At 32.6% G+C, this 23,596-nt stretch overlaps 3 protein-coding genes across 8 annotated transcripts in view; 1 reads left to right on the top strand and 2 right to left on the bottom strand.

Moving 5' to 3' along the window:
* Positions 1–3,102, bottom strand: part of LOC143228275 (microtubule-associated protein 1 light chain 3 beta-like) — a 42,038-nt gene extending 38,936 nt beyond the window's left edge. For all 3 annotated transcript variants that reach the window (XM_076459557.1, XM_076459565.1, XM_076459571.1), the window contains exon 1: positions 2,969–3,102. In XM_076459557.1, coding sequence (XP_076315672.1) covers positions 2,969–3,037 — 69 coding nt within the window. In that variant the 5' untranslated portion in view covers positions 3,038–3,102. The remainder of the gene's footprint in view (positions 1–2,968) is intronic.
* A 32-nt stretch (positions 3,103–3,134) lies between these two features.
* Positions 3,135–18,483, bottom strand: mRpS2 (mitochondrial ribosomal protein S2). Its single transcript, XM_076459549.1, has 5 exons — positions 18,335–18,483; positions 14,927–15,046; positions 10,499–10,779; positions 7,475–7,870; positions 3,135–3,569 (listed from the first exon to the last, which is right to left on the bottom strand). Exons 1-4 carry the CDS (start codon positions 18,378–18,380, stop codon positions 7,514–7,516), a joined length of 804 nt encoding a protein of 267 aa, XP_076315664.1. The 5' UTR covers positions 18,381–18,483; the 3' UTR covers positions 3,135–3,569; positions 7,475–7,513.
* Positions 18,484–21,568: 3,085 nt separating this feature from the next.
* Positions 21,569–23,596, top strand: part of LOC143228236 (beta-1,4-glucuronyltransferase 1-like) — a 52,520-nt gene continuing 50,492 nt past the window's right edge. For 2 of the 4 annotated variants that reach the window (XR_013015287.1, XM_076459530.1), the window contains exons 1-3: positions 21,579–21,672; positions 21,803–21,916; positions 22,310–22,519. Coding sequence is in view for 3 of the 4 variants with exons in the window: in XM_076459530.1 (XP_076315645.1) it covers positions 22,460–22,519 (60 nt within the window). In the remaining variant the exon portion in view is untranslated. The other 2 variants (XM_076459545.1, XM_076459536.1) reach the window with 2 other exon arrangements.

The raw sequence follows: 23,596 nt of genomic DNA, 5'->3' as shown, positions 1-23,596 counted from the left end.
TCTTTCAGTTCAGTCTACAAAAATCAAGGCCGTTTTATTAAACTATGAAATATATGTTTTTAAATTTCAGCAATTAATCAGTAGGTGTGTGCAGCTCAGATAATTGAAAATATCCCTAAACAGGCCCCGCTAGTACAGCGGTAAGTTTACCGATTTATAACGTTAAAATCAGAGGTTCGATTCTGGCAGATAGCCAGATGTTGCTTTGCTATAAGAAAACAAACAAACAATCCCTAAACAGATAAATATGAAAACGATACAAAGTTTAAAAGATGGATAATTTAAAGGATATAACTTGAGTGAAAATGAATCAACGATATCAACATATGTATATTTATGTAATATTAAATATTGGCAAATATATATTACATTTTTATCATTTGAGTATTATATTTTTTAAATCTTCCTATCTTCCAAAAATTTTTGACAAAGCGTTTGTGTTTCTGAAGTATTTTAAACTTAAAACATTTATAAATGTTTATGGTGTTGCACTTTTTATTTACACCCGTACTAACTAAAACAAGACACGAATTGCAACCTTCTTTAACTAGTTGATATATTGAGTTTAATCTGTCTAATTTTCATTAAAATGTTCTGCTTGTTGTATAAATATTTCAAACGTTGTAAATATACTCATCCGTTTATTCCACTAGAGACTCCATATGTCAGCAGTTAAAAATCCATATCATTTATATCCTGTGTCCGTTTTCCTCAAAGAGGTAAAAACTCATCTCAAGTGATGGTACAGATACTTGTACTAACTGGAATGTTAGTGTGTTTTTTTTTAATAATCGGTGACATAAGGAGCGTTGAAATATCATATTCCACCTTTTTTTAATGTTTCCATGTACACTATAACGTTAAATTAGCTTATTATTTCATTTCGGCCTACGTAGACGCATGTCCAATTATTCTTGCTTCTGTCCAGTATAGAAATTTTAAGAGATATCTCACCCTAGTCAACCTGTGAATCAGAGGCCACCCATTCTGGTAAACAGATATGATACACAACTTCATGAATAAATACTTTTTTTTTTTTTAATTTCACTTATTCACTTGCATGTTTTTTTAGCTTTGTTGTCTGAGTTTGAGGTTATTCTATGCAGTGAATCGTCTGAATCAGCGTTTTGTAAACCCCATTAAAATTGTCTATTGGATAACAGAGTACCTGAATACCACACGGCTAAGGATAACTCTTCCAAATCATCATGACTCGTCTCGTTTCTTAACATATAGGGCCCGGCGTGACCAGACGGTTTGGGCGCTTGACTCGCAGTCTGTGGGTTGCGAATTCGAATCTCCGTCATACCAGCCATGCTCGCCCTTTCAGCCGTGGGTACGTTATAAAGTTACGGTCAATTCCACTATTTGTTGATAAAAAAGTAGCTCGAGAGTTGGCGGTTGGTGGTGATGACTAGCTACCTTCCATTTAGCTACCTTACACTGCTAAATTAGAAACGGCTTAGCAACAGATATCCCTCGTGTAGCTTTGCGCGAAATTCAAAAACAAGCAAATGAACGTGTACACGTGTATCATACTACTACGTTTCAAATATTTCATAGGGAGCACGTGAAATCTATCATTTTAAAGTTTAATATGTTGTATATATGGTTTCGAAATTAAATTATTGTATATTTTCGCTTGTGAACATTTCTGAACACTGAAAGAAATTCAAGTAGGCAGATTTTCAGTTCAACGTCAAGAAATGTAACTGATACCTAAAGTATCGATCAATTGCTCCATTATAGCGCCTCCACGGCTGAAAGGGCGAGTATGTTTGGTTTGACGGGGATTCGAACCCGGGACCCTCAGACTACGAGTCGAGTGGCTTAACCACATGGCCATGCCGGGCCATGTGAGGGAACCAACACTGAATATATAATTAGATAGACACATAAACAATGATTTTACCAACACACACACTTGTATAAAATAACACCTTCATGATTGTAAATAAACCTAGTTAAGAACCATACATATCCCCCTGTAGTGTTTATTCACAAATAGCTTTAAAATAATTACAAAAACACATTGATAAATACAGGTTGTAACTGATTGAAGAACAGGTTATTTTTGTTTAGCGAAGTTACTATATTCTTATCGATAAGTCCTATATAAACAGATTTTGAGACCTATTCCAAACATAGCTCTTGTACCTAACAGATGGGAATAATCTTCCTTACTTTGCAAATTATAATATTAATTTCTGGACTCACTAGCAATTTGGGACAAACTATTTAAGCTCCTATATATGATGTCTCTGAAACAGCCACTCAAGGAATCTTATACTGAATTAAACAATTTTAAGTAAAAAGCAAAAAAGAGCAACAAAGATTATCTGAATATAAAACTTTATACACGTTAAGCATTAAATGGCAAAATGTTACATGCTGTTACAGAATATATGGCAACTGAACAGGTTTTAAACGTTAAGTTAGATAAATGAAAAGAAAAAAGCCTTAGAAGTTGCTTGGGAGGCTTGTTTGTTTTGAATTTCGCGCAAAGCTACACCAAGGCTATCTGCGCTAGCCATCCTTAATTTAGCAGTGTAAGACTAGAAGGAAGTCAGCTAATCATCACCACCCACCGCCAACTCTTGGGCTACTCTTTTACGAACGAATAGTGGGATTGACCGTATCTTGATAACGCCCCCCACGACTGAAAGGAGATTCAAACCCGAGACCCTCAGATTACGAGTCGAGCGCCTTAACCACCTAGTAGGTCTGCTAATATAACATTCTTACCGAGAAGGTGAAGTGCAGCTTCATTTAACGTCGAATACAATAGTAATTTATTGCTTGCATAACAAACACGAAACATTTTGTTTTATTAGATCAGATCAACACCAAGACAAATAAAATAAAAATTCTTTGGTCATTTCACCTTGTAGAAACAAAAGCATTCTAATGTACTGCCATCTAGTGTTAAATTATTGTACTAAGTTAAAATAATATATAATATAAATACCATGTAATTACAACCACACGTCAAATTCTCAAAACACAGCAACGCTGGTGATTTACTTTTGGATGACATTCACCTAAAGTTGTTTCTAAATAAGAATAAACAACAACAGTGATCCTTAAGACGTCATACTTTTGTAATGAAACAAAGTCATGTACTCACTAGCAAGTTGGGACAAATATTTTATTAAAAATGTTTAAAACAACCACTGGGATATAAATGTTATAAGAATTATAGTGTTGAGACTGATATTTTGTGGATATTTTACAATTTTTCCCCTTTCTTTTGTTTGCAGATTTTTTCTAACCATGAAGAATATATAGTACTGTGCAAAGAGTGTTACAGCAAGGGAATATTTTCTCATTCTTTCCACTTTATGGAGATAGTTCTTCCATGCCATCACAGAATGTAAATTTTAACACTATGGTAATGCTTCACTGATCCCTGTTGACAACTGAATGAACCAGAGTAAGAATACTTATCATTCTGTAGAATTCTCATTTTCTTGTTCCAAGGGCATGTTATACAGGTTCTTCTTGAATGAATATACTGATCAAATTTAGGGTCTGAAATAACCGTCCAGGTACCCCATGCTGTGTTTTAACTATATAGAAAAAACAACAAACAAGGATATAGCATACTGTACCAGCATATGCTAGAAGAAATCAATTTAATAGCACTCCACAAACAAACCTTGATAAAAACAGTGTTTAACATTATATATATATAGTTTTGTTGTCATGTTGTGTCCTAAGAAGACAAGAAACTGTCAGAAGAGTTCACATAAACGTTTTATGCAATACTGGTTGGACTCTCTGACAAATTGCTTCAAATTTGAAATCCTCCCCAAACACTGTCAAGTACATCTTAGATCGTGAGACTAAGACAGGTAAGTTTGAAACTAGGAAAGGAAGAGGGAGAACACCTAAACTCAATGATACTGATGTTAAGTATCTTTGTTTATATAGCCTTCTGGACAGAATAAAATTGCTATTGATCTTAAGCATGAGATAAATTACCAAGTACCAAATGACAGAAAAGTGTCCAGATGTACAGTATCAAGAATCAATGAAAATGAAATATTTGGTCAGTTTACTTCAATCTCCAAATATCGTAAAGAGAGTGAAATTTGCTTACAAGTACAAAAACTAAGACTGTTGATCATTGAAAAATGGTGTTATGGACTATGAGTCCAAGTTTGAAATATTTGGTTGAATGCATAGGTTGTACATCCAACAGAAACAAGGTGAAAGATACTTACCTAAATGCAAAGCACCTACCACAAAGCAAGGGGGAAGCAGTGTGATATCTTTGGGGCATTTTTGATACTTGCCTAAATGCATAGCACCTACAATAAATCAAGGGGGAAGCAGTGTGTTATCTTTGGGGCATTTTTCTGTTAAGTTAACAAAAGATATTTGCAAAATAGATGGAATAATGGACCAGTGCAAGTACCTTCAGATACTAATCTATCACGATATAACCAGCAGTTTGCATATTATTGGTAAATTCTAGTACCAAGAAAATAGTGACCCAAACATTCATCCAACCTGTGAAAAAATTACTTTGCTAAGAAAAAAGCTGCTGGACTTCTTTGTGCATAAGATATTTCGACTTGAACTTGTTGAAATATTTGCAAGTTAATATGATTATAAATAATACATGCAATTTACAGGTAATGTTTTTGGTTTAAAAAAATATATGTATATATTTGAACAAAAATCATTATCTGCAAATTCCACATATGTATGTAGTCATATGATAAAAACATTATTAGTCTTTGAAAAATTGAAATATTTATATCAAGTAAACAGTTTTACTGAATATTTTCTTAAAGTTGTTTCATTACAAGATAAAGTTTTGAAACATTAAAATAGAAGCTGCAAGTAAAAATGGGAAGGCAGTAGTTACCGTCCATGTTGTCAAACCTTGTAATTCATGCTGTAACTACGACACAATTTATAAATATAATAAAGTCCTCAAAGAAAAACAATTAAATCACTGGCAAAGACTAATGATCAAAATTACAAATGGTATCATCTAAACCGTCCAGTTTAACTATGTAGGAACATGTTGCAGCCTTGTGTATTTTTTTCCTTCCTACCAGAACCGGTTTTGTGACTGCTTGAAGGTACAAAGAAGAATGAGATTATGGTGTGTTTACTAGTTACCTGAAAAGGGACAAAAAGGGCAGCATGGCCACAGATAGTTGGTCAATCAGAGACCCATAGAAACTCTCAGGTTCTCAGGGTAGATGTTTTATGAGTGATAAAGTGCATGGGAACATGTGAAGCACGTATAGATATTTGACCAATAATGGGAATCATAGTTAATGATCATAACAACTTTGAATCTCTTCAATAACTTAGTTCACTACTGCTCCTGATATCTGATGGGGCCTCTTCATCTAAAAGCTGAAGACAACCTTTCAAGTGCTTAGTTTGTCCAAGACTTAAGAAAGCAAAGGGGAGATAGGTTTCTGTAAAATGCTAAGCTGGTTTGTGGATCAGTGTTACCACCACAATTAGTGAGTGTCTTTGCTATCAGTGAAGGAACTTCAACATTACGGGCAGGAATTATTACTCCTTGGATACAGAGAAACACCTACGTGACAGTCATTGCAGAAGCAACACAAGCACTAAACCCAAACAATGCTAAAAATACTTCTTATGATGCCACAGTGATAACACAGTACCCTATGTTAGAATAGCTCCCAATACTCAAGAGTCATTGCCAGGAGAAGTCAGCCTACTGGACCAAGGTATGAGGCATCTATAACCTAGAAGAAGGTTGGCTGCACTATAAGATAATTTCTCCATCATAGTACAAGGAACAGTTGTGGAACCTGTAAATCATATTTGTCAATATTAGGGGGGCTCTGACCAAAGCATAAGAGGAGCTCAATACTTCAGTGTTGATCAACCACAAGAAGATTGCAGTACTGTGTCTTTGTATATGTTGTAAAATTAAATAATTACATTTAAATGAAGTTAAATAAGTAAACAAAATCATGAGAAAGGACTGCATTAAAGATCATGTGGATTATAAAATGTATCCTAAGTTTTGGAGGTCACTGTGGATGTAGGACCCACAATGCAGAGGGGGCACACCATCTGCGAGTCTTAACCTCCAATTCGCTAGTCTCACATAAAATTAGAAATTAGGAGAGCAAGATGTGGGTGCCCACAACATCCCACATCTACATCACCCTTCACTGCCTGTACAGTTATGGGAAGGTGACTGCTCTTCCAAGTTCAACTGAGAAAAAGAAACACAATAATATGAAAAAAATGAAAATAAAAAATAAGGAAAGTAAGTTACTACTGTGTGGAGGTAACTAAGATAAAACTTACCTCCTGAAGTTAGCATTCCTGCTCTCAATATAGTAGACATTGAACCATATCAGTATACTAAGTTTAATGTGTTTTGTTTATGGCTTAAAAATTTATGATTATATATAGTTAATTTATTATAATTTAAGATGTATATTTTTTACATAATGTAAGAATCCTTAAAAAACTCAGTAATTTTCTTTTCATCCTTTCCATTATTAAAACAGATCTACCTGATACTTGTATGAAAATCAATTTATATGAAAATTCCACATAGGTAGGAATATAATTGCTCAATATGACACAATATCTAGGTCTCATTGATAATGAACAGCATAAAAGTTAGTCAGTAATTTAATGGTTAAAATACCCATTTCAAAATTTTATAAACAACAAATGATTGTGTGAACACTCATCTTTCTCCTGAACTTATAAAAAAAGCAAAAAGCTACCCCTAAGTTTTGAGTTATCCAAACACTGCTCATTTGTAATTTCAATATCTTGGTGACAAACCATTTCTTTGCCATTTTCTGGAAAAATAAAAAAGTTAATATTTTAAAAATAGAATCAGTTGTTTAAAATTAAGTCTTGATTAGGTTACATATGCATGTTTTATGGAGTTTTAAAAAATCTAAAATTAATTTTTAATTACCGTTAAAATAACTTCCATAAATATATTGTTCTTTCATTTGTAAGATGCTATATTCAAGAAATTTTGTTTCTTGAAGGAAACGTTATTAGCACCTTGAATATAAATCAGTTCACACTACAGCAGCTATAGAATGACACTAAAGGTTCAGCCAAATGAATTCAGCTAATTTTGTACATGACATTATATTATACCTGTATAAGGGTTTACACACTGACACTGGAAACAGAATTACATTTTCATGTGAATGTAATTAGCAAATACATCAAAAATGTGATTTCAAAGATATTTTATGGTCATAAAATAAATGTTAGCTATCAATACATGCATTCTCTAACACATTCATACTGCACTGTTCAAACTCCAATTTATTGTCATTATAAATTAAGTCTTATCAAGACACAGAATCCAAGTAAAGAAACTGAGTTTTTAACTCTTACATGAAATATTTTTACTTATGAGACGTATTTTCTCATAAGCTATGTTTATAATCTGTGGTATATTTTACTGAATTACTCGTACTATTACCTATTTCACACCAATCATGGGATGTCATGGTTACTCTTCTCATTCCATTTCTCTCCGTTTTGATTTCCCTTTTAATATGGCTTGTTTAAAGAGTTTACAATAAAGTTCAACAGCACAAGGAGTATCATCATTTCCTGGTACTGGATAAGTAATCAGATTAGGATTGCAGTTAGTATCAACAATTCCCACTGTTGGGATGTGCATCTTAGCAGAATCCCTCACTGCCACGTGTGGCTGAAAAACATTATTTAAAGTGTTCAGAAAAATCACAAGGTCAGGTAAACGAGTGACAGTGCCAAACTGCATATTGGCATTTGTGAAGATTCCTCCTCTCCAGTACCTGGTGTGTGAAAATTCTCCACATTCCTTAGCTGTTTTTTCAACAAACTGTGAAGTCTACATTGGAAAATTTGTTGAAAAAAAAATTAAAACCAGATTAGAAAAAACTCGTACCATTTGTCAAGCACTGACACTGCTTTAACAGCACAAAAAAAATTGTATCATTTGTCAAGCACTGACACTGCTTTAACAGCACAAAAAAACTTCTTTATCCTTTGAAACCTTCAATAGTATTATTGTAAACTTATTAGAATAATTCTCAAGGCTTTTAGTTATTTTTAACTTAATTGCTACTTGTCAGTCTTGCTTCTGATTACAACTTAATTTTTTTCCTAACAAAGTCATAAATTACTGAAGATAATTTTTTCAACTTAAATTCTATGAGTTGTGAGTAACCAAACTAAAAGTTTATATAACACTACTGTATATACTTATATAGTAAAACATTTCCCTATAACTTTGTAAAAGAATGTTTAAACTTTTGTGGAATAAAAAAAGAATTGTAGACAAACTTAGTTTCTAGATGGGCAATGTACCATTATCCTAACATTTTCTGAGACCATCTTTGTGAAATTTCCTTCTTAAAAAATCAGCACAAGATCTTTAACTGTATATCATGTTTTCAGTAGGGTCTTTGTTTATTCTTATGATCTTTTCTTTGCTCAAAATGAATTCAAACTTCTTCCCAAAGCAGAGGCACAGTAACATAATGAAACTTTGTAGAATGAACAGAAACTGCCTGTTGTGGAGACACAAGTGTAGATGACAATGCTTCGAAAGTCTGCCGCCTTTCGTTTTTAGGTAAGTGTGTGTGTGTGTGTGTGTGTGTTGTCTGTCTTTTATAGTATCCTGGTGGATTGTGGAGAGCATGTTATGATTGGAGGAGAGATTTCCTGTAGATTCAACCAATGGTAGCCATAGGTTACTCACCTCTAATCCAGAATCTCTGTTTAGTGAAGGTTTAATAGTGTTAATATAAAATGATTCTTTGATTTTTCTTGTCTTCCAGAATTTGTCTGTGTTGATGATACTAGTTTTCTTCCAGTTTATTCTGTGTCCAGTTGACGTGGCATACTCTGCAATGACTGTATTTTGTGTTTTCATGAGTCTTGTACTATCTTTATGTTCTTTTATACTTTTTGCAAGTTTTCTTCCCATTTCTCCAACGTACGTATCATTGCAGAAACACGGAATTTCATAGATGACATTTTTGAGGTTCTCTTTGGTAGGTCGCTGTTTGTTTTTTACTAGAATGTACCTTAAGGTATTGTAGGATTTCCACCGGACTTCTATGTTTAATTTTTTGATTATGAGTTTGAGTTTTTCACTGAAATGTTTTGGGTATGGTAGGTAAATGGTGGTGATTTTCTGATAATTTCTTTCTGTTGTGATCTTCTTCAAAGAGTTTTTGATGAAGAAGGAGGTGTAACCATTCTGTTTAAAACTCTCTACGATCTTTTGGTGTTCTGCTTCAATGGATGTCTTATTACAAATTTTTTCTCCTCTCTTGTTTAGGCATTGGATTATATCACATTTTATCAAGGCTGGATGATAGAACTGAAAGTATAGGTATCTGTCCATGTGGGTGGTTTTACAGATGTGGTTATTTGTCTTGCTTGTTTGCTGATGAGTACATCAAGAAACAATAGACTGTTTTGTTCCTCTATTTCCATAGTGAAGTGGATTCTTTTGTCTACAGAATTGAGATGTTCTAAGAAGATTGGCAAGTTTTCATGACCGTGGGGCCAAATAACAAAAGTGTTGTCGACATAAAGTCTGTAGAAACTTGGTTTTATAGATGTTAATGAAACATCATCCTCTACACTTGTGTCTCCATAACTGGCAGTTGCCGTCCATTCTATAAAGTTTCATCATGAATACTCTGCCTAAACGATCTATCAAAGAATACAGTAACATAAATGAATCCATCCTTGATTTTTCTTTCAAGAATTAATTTTCAAGTGTGTGAACATTTGTGAACAATTCCTCTTGATGGAAAGAAATCTGATAAATTTGCAAATGTTTAATAAATTAATGGCATTAAAAAGGCTTGGGGCAACAATACATCAAAATAACTGATTGTAAAAATCAGAAAGATGGCAGATATCCATTTACAGAAGTACTAGCTAATTCACAATAATAATAGCTTGTTTGCATCCAGTAGAAAGCTAAATGCCTTTAAAGTGAATATAGCAAACAATCAGCTGGCAAACCATTCTACAAGTTTAAAACTCTTAAAGTGAAGTAATTAAGCCAAAGGCAGTTCTGGATCTGGACTTTTAAACTTATCATAAGTAGTTTATATAAGCTCTTAAGAATTTTATGTAACTGAATCAGTTGTGTTTTTAATTCTATGCTAAAAAAAGTCCAAACCTTTAGACTATTTTCATAGCTAACATTTAAAAACTAAGTAATATTACAGATTAGTGAAACATACTGGAAGTTAACTTTCATTCAAATTAATTATTTTTGTACACAGTTAAGATCCTTTCTAATTCACCCTTAAACTACAATATTTTTCAAACCAATAAATTGTGTTTCTTTCACTAATTTTATCTGTTTAAGAAAATACATTTTCAATGTCATTATTTCATACTAACATGCCTGAATCTTAAAACTTTTATTGTAACATCCATGCAACAACAGGACTGGGGCGAATAATAATAAAAAAAAGCCTTCACTTACCTGTCTGTGGCGGGTAACAAATAAAATGATCCCATCACAATATGCAATGTGAGCAGTAAAGTTCAGAGCCTGTCGTAGATAGAATGCTGTTTGGTCCAAGTCAATGATTAAGTGACCCAAGCGAGAACCAAAAATAAACGATTTCATGTTTTCATCAAGTGTTCCCTCTTTGTGCCCTAGGTGAACTCTTGCATCAAATAAATCTTTAACAGTAAACAACTTATGAACTTCAAAAAAATCTGGATGTTTTAAGGGATCAGTCACAGGTGGTTCCTTTACACCTTTGAAAAAAAAATGTTTAATTCAATTAGTCTGCATATAAATGTATACGTTGTCTTTAAAAAGTTAGTAATGTTTCAAAATATATGCTGCTAAAATGATAATAATGGGTATATTAAAATAAATATACCTAAAAGTTACAAAATAAATAAACCATTTGATTCTAAGGCTTTGAATTTTTATTTACTTTCACAAAATTTTGAATAATTTTATAATCTCAGAAGGATATCTAGTTAAAAGATTAACAGTGAACATTTATAGATAACAGCCACTATTCATAGGACTTTTATTTTGAAGTGTTAAAATTAACATTATTATTTTATTATAATAAAAGCAAATTACTTAAAAAAAAGAGAATGTATATATAATATGGTACTTAAATTTTTGTGTTATTGAGAAGTAATACTATATGAAATCATTAAATGTATAATCTGTTTTTTAGATGAAATATTGTTGAATGCTGTTAGCTTGGGAGAATCTCCTTTCTTAATTACCTACACGAGAACATATATATTGACAGAAGAGCCATCTCTTTCACCAGGATCATTTTTTCACTTTCAAAATAACCAGCCACAATCAGTAACCTAAGATATATTTTACATTTATACATTAATCCTGTGAACAGATGAATTCTAACAATATACAACACATGACAGGTGAGTCCATAAGCCTAACAAAGTAGCAGTGTTTTCTAAATACAACCAAAGGCCTGCATCTTCAAAATTTATACTTTTTATCCCCTAATGTTTTTATCATTCACAACTTGAGGAAACTGACAATAAATTGATGTGAAAGTTTTGAACATTTGAATCAGGCACTCTCTATGCTCTGATGAAAACCAGTTTCTGTCTTGATGTTGTCCATACAACTATCTAACTCACCAACAATATTAATACCTTCTAAATTAAATATTTTCTAAATATTAACCTATATCAGTAAACAGATAAATTATTAGTAGAATATAATGATTCACTGGATATCATAAGTTTTATTTTGATAACACTTAAATTTGTATACTTCTAATAGCAAGACTGAATTGAATAATAATTAGGTCTTATTACCAGATACAAGCTAGTTCTAATGCATGATTAACATTAAATGTTGGATGAATGTACTATGAAGATTATGCAGTTGATTGATTGGGGAGATGGAGTCTATGTAGTTTTATAATAATACTAAACTCTGATCTCATAAAATTTTTTGTTTAAAAACAACAACACCTAATTTTACTGTACATATGCCTCATAACGTAGTAAGGTTTTAAAGTGCCTAACGTTTATTTTAATTGGTGTTTAAATGCCAACTTTCCTCCCTTACCTGAAAATGTATTTCAGAAAGATTGTTAGCTTTCTGCAAAACAAAGATCAAGAATCCTTTTACTATAAGGTATTGAAGAACAAGTTTTAGAGAAAAAAAACTTACCAAGAAGAGCTCCTTTTTGAAATTATAACATCAGGAAGGGAAAAACCCCTGGAGTGTGTCATCCACTAGAAGGGTAGCTTTGTGGGGCATTACTTGGTAGTAAACCACATTCTTCTCGTGGAGGAAATATTCTTAGCACAGTAAAGGTGACAGAGATAAAGACTGTCAAGAACCTTATGCATGGTGCTAAAGAGTCTCACAGGTGGGTGGAATTTAAGACTGTTCAACTGGCCATTTCTCAGGTGGTAAGTTCAGGTGGTGAGTATTGTGGCTGAGGACAGTACATCATACCATACCATACTAGACAAATACTTATGTGAAATATCTACTTGAATAATCAGGCGAAGTGAGTAAATATCCAATATTTGTATCGTGAGAAGAATGCAAAGTCCATCAGTCTAACTTAACCACCAGGAATGGTGTTCCTTGTGTAGTGGGGTGGCCTATACAACACTTCCAGGTAACATCTGAGCCTTGCTTCTCATTAAGGTGTGCATTCACTTGGTCTCATACCAGTGGAATAACACTGACCTTAACTATATACCAACCTACCCAGTAGCTTTAAATAATGGAAGCAAGGGTTCTTTCATTAATGTTCTTGAAAAAAAAAAAAAAGGAGTTAGAAAGGGGATAAACATGGAAAGGTGCTTAGACCAAATTGAAATAATCTGCATAAGGTCTTACACTGATAGACTGGACAATGAGTTACCATAAATAAAGATAGCAAGTGCTAGCAAGATGTGAAGTCAGGAGTCAGACAGGAAAGTCTGCTGTCACCTTGACTGTTTGTTACTTAGGTGGATTAATGTCTGAAGAAGTTATGCCTAGTTGACAACCAAACACCTTTACACATGCAGAAAATATAGCTACTGTGACAGAAAATAAAGAAAGCTTAAAAAATACTAAATACATGGTGTAAAGGACAGGAGAGAAGAACAAAGTTGATAACAAACAAAAACTGAAGTTATGAATATTTGTAGAATAAGAGAGAATTTAGAAATAGCTATTGAACAACAAAGACGAAAGCACATGGTAAATTTCAAATATTTAGGAGGGAATATAATTAAAAAGACTTACAACAAACAAAAATGAACAACAAGATAAATCAATGAATATTATGTTAGAGTTTTGTACCCTTTGTTTAAGCCATTGTAAAGAGTGGGAAAAGATGAATGAAGGGAGAGGAATTTCCAATTAGCAGAAAGCACAATGTGGCCTAAGTAACATTAAACTAATGTGTTGGTGATCATCCACATTCCTGCAAGATTTCATACAATATACTGAGAAAGACAGAAGCAAGAGGAGCTTTGAGTTGACCAATGTAATGAGATGTGAAAAACAGGAGGCATCATCAATAGAAAAATAAACTAGCTGGATGAGAAGTCACTTGAAGAAGAGGAATCCCACAGCAAGAAAAGATATTAATTGTCCTCCAAATTGGCAGTACAAGAGAAATAGCAATGACCAGTCCACATAGAATATAGGAAATAAGAGGGAAGAAATGGTGAATAAAAAAAACACCCAATCACCCTCAAAATCAGCCCAAGATTTAGGGAGGAAAGAGAAGTGGAAAGACAGGGCAAAGAAAAAAAACCCAACAAACTCTGAGTAGTCCAGTAGTCTGTAGCAAAGTGAGTTCACATGTGTACAAAATGAAAGTAGAACTTCACAAGATTGAGCTGAGGGAAACTACAGAAACAAGATTCCTCAAAAGACTTGTGACAGCCAGCCTTCAGAAGATGGGATGTGGAGGCAATGGATAGTAACAAGCAAACTAAGAACAGGAGAGGGGACAACTCCAAAAGGCTGGAGTTAATGAGAAACCTTGTAGATTCCCCTTGTCTAAAAAAGCAAGAAATGAGCTGAAATGATGGTGCATCATCCCAAGATTTCAAAGTACAAGAAAAACTCCCAAAAATTTAATAACAAAATATCAAGGGAGGCTGATGTCAGAAATGGAGATATCCTGGAAACAAGGACACAATGGAAGGAGCAAATTAAATGCAAGGAGGAAGACAGGCACGTGCAAGTTTCACAACTAAATCTGACACATCATAAAAAGGGAAGGGACAAAACCTTTAGTAATAAAACCACTTACTGAAAGAAAAAATCACACATAAAACAAGCCACAGGTAGTCACATTCTAAAGGAACATTATTTTGTTAGCAAATTTTATGCTGTACTTTTGGGGTGGGAATACTAGCACAAAAATTCTAGAAAAAACTTACAAGTGCTGTTTTTACATATAAAACTTCTCAGAATATAAGAGATGAAAGCTGGAACATGTTTTATTTATCTTTTGTAAATTACATTAAATAAATGTTGCAAAATTACAAAAGATAAATAAAACATGTTCCAGCTTTCATCTCCTATATTCTGAGAAGTTATTAAATAAATGTTGCAAAATTACAAAAGATCAAACTCAAAATACTTTGACTTAAACTTATGCGATACACTGTCATACTCATTTTTCAGAATGTTGTGTTTGCTTACTCAGTTTTTAAAATATGCGATACAATGTGATATACTGTCATACTCATTTTTCAGAATGTTGTGTTTGCTGTACTCAGTTTTTAAAATATGCGATACAATGTGATACACTGTCATACTCATTTTTCAGAATGTTGTGTTTGCTGTACTCAGTTTTTAAAATATGCGACATTTGTAACTACAAGTTATAAATATTTACATAAAAACACACAATATGAGGCGTATCCTAAAGCATACCTTCATGTTTTTCTACAGGATCTGTTATTAACTGTGTTTCAGCAGATAACCTACGATGCAATGGGCTATATAGCAAGGTCCACTGATAAGAGAAGTTTGAGACTGTAGTGGATTTCAACACTGAAGAAGAGAACAAAAATTACAGCATAAAAAACTTCTAGTTTTAGATGGGGTTTTTTTCTCATTTTCCTTAATCAGTCCATTATAAAATTCAAATAACTACTTGAAATGATTTTGTTCAATATCAGAAGTCTTAGACTGGATTAGTCCAATGGAAGTCAAAGGTGTATCTGAAATACCATTTGAATACATAACACAATCTCTTTTAACAATGTATTACAAACAAGCCAAGTATGGAGAAAGTCTGATATTAAAATAAGGAATGATTAAGTTATGCTTTTTCCCAAACTTCTGCATAATTATTGTTAGGAAGTTATTATATATAACTTGCATCCAATGTATGTCAAGTTCATATATAGATATAGTAACAATATAAAATATAAAATAAATGACAAAACTGTCTACTTAATCTCTACAATTACCAATAAAATCCATATTGTCCCCATTGGCCTTTAAGATATTTTATTAAACCATATATGCCCAAAATTGTTTGTAGATCCATGCCTTTCCTCATTACAAAGTTTCTAATAGAATAAGATAAAAAATGTAAACAAAAATAAGTTAATTACTGCAACTTATTCCATGAATTACTGCTGAGGGTTCCCTGTGTATTTCACAGAAGATACTAAGATGATTCTTAGGATAGAAAGGTTATCTTACAAGAATAGGATGTAGTACCTTGGGAAGAGTAACAGATGATGTTACTGAAATGTACAAGATAATATATTGAAATAACAAAATAAAAGCCTCTAATTTCTTTGCTATATTCTGAAAATGAAAGGATGAGGAGATGTGAGACTTGGAAAGATGCTCAGATACAGTTATGACAGTTTTGTTTTTAAAATAGATGACTGGTTTATGGAAGGAGTTGCTGTTGGTAGTACTGGTGGCTGACACCTTACAAGGGTTTCCGATGAGAGTTGATAAGTTCCCAAAAAATAAAAAATGGGTTTAAATTTTTACTTTTTCTCAAAAATATGCAAAGACACTTTACAGGACCAAACGTTTCTTTGTTTGTATTTTATTATACATAATTTACAGATAACAAGGGTCCTGTTCATCTATCTAGACCAGCCTATTCACTAAACATTAAAATGAAAACAACATACTAAAAGCCAGCCCTTATCATTAAAATATTTATCAAGCCTTTCCTTAAATTCTTTTGAATTAAATACCTCCATTACGTCTGAAGACAATTTACTCCAGTGACCAGCTACTCTGTTACAAAAGCTGTATTAGCTGAAGATAATTCCTACCAACATTTATATTTGTTTCCCCTAGTCCTACCAATTGCCATTGCCTATAAAAAAGATGCAACAACATTATAAATTCCCTTAACAGTCTTAAACTCCTTGATCAGATCTCCTCTACCTCTTCTTGTTTTCAAGACAAAAATTTTTAGAGATCTCTACATGTCCTTGTATAACAGCTTTCCCATCCCAGGTATTATCCTAGTAGTCTTCCTCTGAATCCTTTCCAGTAATTCAATGTCCTTATGAAGACAAGGAGCTCCTAGCTAAATATAATACTCTATATTTAACCTACACTAAGAAATTATAGCCTCTCTAGATTTCTATTCAACACTTCTGTAGGTACAACATAAAATCCTATTTGCCTTACAGCTACCAACAGCATACCACTACTACTACCACTAGTAACAGCACTGCTTGCATTGTTGCTTGAGAAATTGATTAATCAGAACATCATAATCCTTTTTTTCCATAAAACTGTTGATTCCCATCAAAATTATACTTGTAATTCAAGATATGATAACCCACATATATTAATTTATTATGGTTAAAAGCTATTTCACATTTATTTGCCAAACTCATCAAATAACCTAAGTTATTTTATAAAGTGCCATAATCTTCCTCGAAGCCAACAAAACTCAAAGATCTTAATATCACCAGGTAACCTAAGTAACTTATGAATTAATATTTTATTTATATCACTGATGTAAATTACAAAGAGTAAAAATTTTTAACACTAAGTACTGAGGTACCTCTATTTATAACAACCCTTTGCTTTCTCCCATTTAGCCATTCTTCTAACCAATTAGCCAACTTATCTGCCATATCTAAAGATATAATTTTGTACACATCTTTCATGTGGAACATTGTCAAAATCCAGAAACATCAAATCCTCATACCCACCATCATCTGTATCAAAAATAATTATTTAAAGAATGTCAAAAAATTAGCTAAGCAAGATTTCCCCCCAAGTGAAACCATGATGAATAACCAACAATATTTTAAACTTTGATAAATGACTTTGCAAAACATCTTTGAGCAGAATTTTAAAATCTTTTCAAACCAGTTGGTCTATTAGTAAAACAATTTTTTGTCATGCTAACCAGCATTCCAATGTTTTGGACTTAATATATTATGGAATCAAAGATCATCTTCTAAGCACTTCTTCAATACATCAAATGATCAGTAATTCTGTTCAATTCCAAAATTATAAACAGAGCTAGAAATTCTCAAAAGTTTAATGCTATCAGAAATTTTAATGATTTACTATCTTCCTATCAATACCAAAAAGTAAATGAGGAAAAGCAAAGACCCTAGCAGAGACTCACAAGGTACTTCTCTAATAACAAGGATTCAGTTAACTGGATTTTATTAATAACAACCTTTTACTTTCTCATTCTCATCTACAAAATCCAATTAACTAGTCTCTTCTCAAACTATAGCAAGGCGATTTTGTGAACAACCTTTTATGTGGCACCTAAACAAAAGTGTTTCTAAAAACATAAGTACACTGAACCCATACTCTTTTCTTTTGCAAGTAACAAGAAACAAACTCAACAAAAATATAACAGATCACTAAGGTAGTATTTTCCTTTGGTGTTTCCATGATAAATCTCAGTCATATTCATTAAACGATTTTATGAAGCTTCTTTTAATAAACATATAAGTAATTCTAAAATTTTAAGAATTTAACTCAGTAACTTGTCGATAATTGTTAAGGTAACTTTCTAAGCAAGCTTTCCAGTTTTCAAGTAAACGTTCACTGTCTACTGACATATCAAAAACGAACAATAAAGTGTTGTATATCTATGCTTACCACCAACATCCTTTCAATTTCATATAATTTTAATTTAATTTGAACTTTAACATGGGCAATGAAGTTGCATCTGTCCCAATTCCAACGTTTTGCTTACCTTTAACATATTGAAAAAAATCTTTGCTATCAAATTTTAAAGTATCAACCTATTGTTTATTTTTATTAAAAACAAAAATTTAGAAATCAAACTAATCCCAACTTAAATTGAATAAAGCTACTTACACTGCTCCGTGCACTTACTACAAATACTCCTCACTATACCCGACATTTTTCAGGAAAGTGTCCTCTGGCAGTCGTAAGTTTAAAAATGAGAAAATCAAAATATAAAATAAATATTTACAATCATATCTTGGAGCATTTTGAATAATTATAAACAGAATAAGAAGAAAGTTATTTCTATTTTGCACATCCAAAAACTGATATTTTACCAGTTTAAATTTTAGCTCTTTTTATTTTAAAATTAGTGTCCAAATTCCAAGCCAAATTCTGATCATTTCATGAATGATGTACAGAACATATATTATTTTAAATTCAGAAAACATTTGATTTTCAATTACAACATACTAGTCAACTCTCGCGCAATTCTAACGTGGTCTCACGCCTGTCTGCTAAAAATCTCACGGTTATCAATGTTCATTTTCTTTTATCATATGGCCTAGCGCGTAAGGCGTGCGACTCGTAATCCGAGGGTCGCGGGTTCGCGCCCGCGTCGCGCTAAACATGCTCGCCCTCCCAGCCGTGGGGGTGTATAATGTGACGGTCAATCCCACTATTCGTTGGTAAAGAGTAGCCCAAGAGTTGGCGGTGGGTGGTGATGACTAGCTGCCTTCCCTCTAGTCTTACACTGCTAAATTAGGGACGGCTAGCACAGATAGCCCTCGAGTAGCTTTGTGCGAAATTTCCAAACAAACAAACAAACTTTTATCATATGATATTAAAACATGTAATTTTCTTTGAAACACAATTCGAACGGTCCCAACCCTTTAATTCAAATGTGAGTAATGGTCAGCAGGAATAAATGACCAGTTTAAGATAGATAGTTGCTGCGTGTGTGTATCAGTAAAGTGACTGATTCTTTGTTCTCCTGTTATTCAGTTAAATGATTTGTCGCACATACAATCAAGCACGCACTATTTGTTTTTAATCTAGTAAACAAGATGAGTTAAAGTGGTTCGGTATCTGACGGTCCATCAACATCAAAACAACACAACCTAACAAAATTTTAAGGTGCTGCAAAATATAATACTAAGTTCAGTCCTGAATTGCCCAGAAATAATTATTTTCGATGTACAATGTATAACAGTTTGGCCAGTTGCAAACACCAAAGACTGCATCACATTGAAAGACACATAGATTCAAACTCCCAGAATCCCAAGTTTTTTTTAAGAAGGGGAGCTTGCCTCCCTTGATCATCCACCAGAGCTTTCTCTTGGACCATAGCTTCTTAATTTTAACACTCAATCTTGGGTATTAGAGGATGACAACGATGTTACAAGAATTAAATTATTAACAAAACACTTAATTATATGCCTTTTATACCTCTCAATGAAGTATTTTAAATTCTAAACAATAATTTAAGATTGGTTACTTTGCGAAACTTCATTAACGTATTTTAAAAATACATCTAAATTATCTATAATTTGTGTGTGTTAGTCGCGTAACTTTACTTACATATAAAACTGTTTTACATTATTTTTGTTTCGTTTGTTTGTTGAAGTTCGTGCACGGCTACTTGGTGGTGCCTGCGTAAGCCTAATTTAGAAGTAAGAGACTAGATGAAAAACAACTAACGACCTTACCCACCGTCAATTCTTTTTGAAACTCTAACTGAATACTGCGCTTCACAATAGTATTATAAGGCTCTAATGGCTGAAGGTGGCCTGGAATGGCCAAGCGCGTAAGACATGCGACTCGTAATCCGAGGGTCGCGGGTTCGCGCCCGCGTCGCGCCAAACATGCTCCCCCCTCCAGCCGTGGGGCGATGTAATGTGACGGTCAATCCCACTATTCGTTGGTACAAAAGTAGCCCAAGAGTTGGCGGTGGGTGGTGATGACTAGCTGCCTTCCCTCTAGTTTTACACTACTAAATTAGGGACAGCTCGGTGCAGTGGGCCAACAACCTACTCACTTAAATAGCTGTTGAAGAATCCGCAAGCGATTGCGGCCCTATGTTCCTTGATGGAATCTAATGGTGATAACTAACTAACTAAACTAATGGCTGAAGGTCGAGTGTATTCAAAGCTGGTATTCAAATCCACAACCCACAGATTATGAGTCAATTGCCTTAAATCATTAGGCTTTGCTAAGTCTGTTTCAACTTTTCGTTTACACTGCAATAAACACAAAACTACTCGTTCTTTATCAGTAATAAAGTCATAATGTATATATATATATATGTGTGTGTGTGTGTGTTATTGACAACTTCCATTTTGTGCTTCATTAATAGTCAATTATGCCTCATACTATTTTCTTTGGTACCATAAAGGTAAAACGTTTTAAAATTTTATCAGTAGTCGATATTTCAAGCTGCTTGGTATGTTATTTTCACGAGATTATTCAATTTCACCAGTCATTAAATTATCTTCCAAAGATATTGGTTAAACCAAAATTCTCATTAGTAGCAATCTTGACCAAACTACGAGAGATAAAATAAACATCAGTATGCATATTTAGAAAAAAAACACTACGAAAAGTTATTGTGGTGAAGTACTTGGTATAACTTATCAAATAAATTTAACGTCTGTTCAATTATTGCTTATATAAATTCATCATCATTATTTTAATTAATATATAGAATGTTAAGAAAATAGAAAACTTTGTTGACATACTAGCCACAATTTTTACTTAGGTGAGAAATATTAAACAATACGTTGTTTTATGCAATTTTCATTTATCGGAGAAATAAATATAATACAATATAAATTTCTCCAAACATATTTCATTCATAAAAATTGGAAAAAACCTACTTGATTGAAAACTCTTGTATAATTTTTCTGCTTTAATTTTAATAACGGACAAGCGGTGGGTAGACTTAATAAATTTAGGCAAAAATCAAGAACAAAAATCTCAAAACAAGCAAATTTCTTTTATAAAAGCGTTTATATATTTTACATGAAATTATTATAACCACATTAATAAAATGATGTCATCCGTTGGGTCCACGGTAAATATACGGATTTGCAAAGCTGCAATTTGGAGTTCGATTCATTGTGATGAACAGAGCACATTATGTCGCTTTGCGGTAAAAACAACAACGAAATAAAAAATGAAGAAGTTACATTTATTAATATAGCATGAACAAAAGCATCTGGTCATAATTAACTTAGTAATAATGAAATTAAAACATTAAAGATGTACGTTGTATTTTAAACTAGCGCTATACTCATAGAAGTATTTTTGAGAGTAGTAAAAGGGTTGTAGTGAGAAAGAAATGGTTTATGGCTAACAGATGGTGCTCCGGTTAATTAAAGTTTAGCCGTTTGGTGTCACTGTCGTTGTAATCGACATAGACTAGCTAGAATAAATGAAGAGGCAGAAAGTGTTTAGAGATCCGAAAGAAGGTAGTATTCTGATAGTAGGATTTTTTAAGTTAATTGTAGTTATGTTTATAGACGATAAATAATAAAGTTTATTTAAGAATCAGTGTATTATTAAGTTACACTAATGAGTAATCGTTAATGTATTTTATAGTTTTGCACACCTGATGTTTCGAACTCAATTTTCCAGCTCTAGTATTAACTGGTAGTGTGTTTACATCAACTGATCAAGTTCAGATTCTGAGATGATGTAGCTAGCATGACTCGGGTAAATATTCATTGATATTGGCTACAAACTAGTAGTAGTACAGCTAGGTTATGTAACCCATTTAATGTAAATTTAGTATTTTCACCACAATATATAATAAATAAAGGGTATTCAAATATGCTTTATTATTATTTAATTACTGACATTCAGTGGCAGATCAATGCTTAAGAAATTTGTAGGTTGTGTCAAATCCTAAGGTTTTCAGGTGTTGCTGTATATGCCTTGAGTAATGATATAGTTGTATGCAAGTTACTATCTTTTATGTTGTGTGAATACGTTTTTATATTAAATCTGACAAGACAGATTTGCCTTTTTGGTGTAATTGTGAAATGGAAAGGGCTACTGTAAACCTTGTAAAAGAGATTGTAATTATGAGTTATTTGTATTTTACAGGAAGGAACTGTAACAAAATTTTGTATAAGATGTATTATAATGGAACAATGAGAATGCTGTATTCCTTGAGACGGTCTTTTGAAAAAGGAGTCTTCAGCATAATCCAATCTACAGTTGTGTGTATGACGTTGTCAAATTGCTAGTAATAGTATGGCAGTAATGTGGAGAAGAGCTGTTGTATTGCTGGTATTAGTAATTGCAGTGCTTCAAGTAAGTAAATACTGTTGTTGTTTTTGTGTAATGTAACTAGCAGTTATTACAAAATTCATGTATTAAGTGTAAACAAACAGAAACCTGTTTTTGTTGTTTTTTTTTACACTTCAAATGCTGTGTCTCATGTACTGTGGTGAATAAACATTTTTAATCAAAATTGTTGAGTCAGGATAAGATTTGTGTCAAAGTTCAATTCTGCCTGTTAAGCTATTATGAATTATTTATCAAGAGCATTAAGTTAGTTGTTACCATAAATATATTAAGTTCTTGTTTGCAAGTACTTAATTGGAATGAATCGCTTATCTTCAAAATACCGTGTGCTAGAGAAAACAAGCTTTAGCCTCCAATCACAGCTTAATTCTTTCTGAATGGAGAGGTGGAAACATGAATTTTCTTCTCAAAATTCAATTAAAATTGCACACTGCAATCTGAAAGTTTTATAACAAATTAGTGTTATTATTGCTTCTAAGTTTAGGTTAAAAACTGGCATAACTAGGTCCTGGTGCTTGTTTTCATTATTTTCATCATGGATTAATACTTGTTTGAAGGCTTCTTACTACTTGTTAGTAGTCAAACCTGAATCCTTTTTTTTATTCAGAAAAAAGTAAACTGTTTCTAAAGTTCTCTACTTTCAGTGCATTTCTTCAGTTTCAATATTCAAAACTTATGTTTAAAATTTTGTAATATTAAGGTAAACAAGATGCTTTGGAATTAAAGAAATATATTATTAAAGAAATCAGTCTTCACTAACATATTAGTATTGTGAGAATTTAAGAACTACTATTTCTCAAGTAGCTGTGTAAATTATTGACACTTGTTCAAAAAAAGTCTTGCCAAACTCTGTTTTAAACTTTTCCACTAATTCCCTAATAAATTAAGAAATATAGTTTCATAATAAATATTTTGTGTATGCAGAGTGTAATTTTATTTAATTCATTCTAAATTATCTAAAATTCTAACAGTTCGATGGCATTCCTGCAACATTTTTTACCTAAATATTTGGAAAATACTCAAAATTTATATTTTTTATCAGTTTGAATCTAATTGTGTTTTTGAGTGGTATTTCTGTATCTG

Source organism: Tachypleus tridentatus, chromosome 1, assembly GCF_004210375.1.
Source record: "Tachypleus tridentatus isolate NWPU-2018 chromosome 1, ASM421037v1, whole genome shotgun sequence".
Classification (NCBI taxonomy): Eukaryota; Metazoa; Arthropoda; class Merostomata; order Xiphosura; family Limulidae; genus Tachypleus; species Tachypleus tridentatus.
Note: the sequence above shows the minus strand (reverse complement) of the source record. Positions and strands in the feature narration are given on the sequence as shown.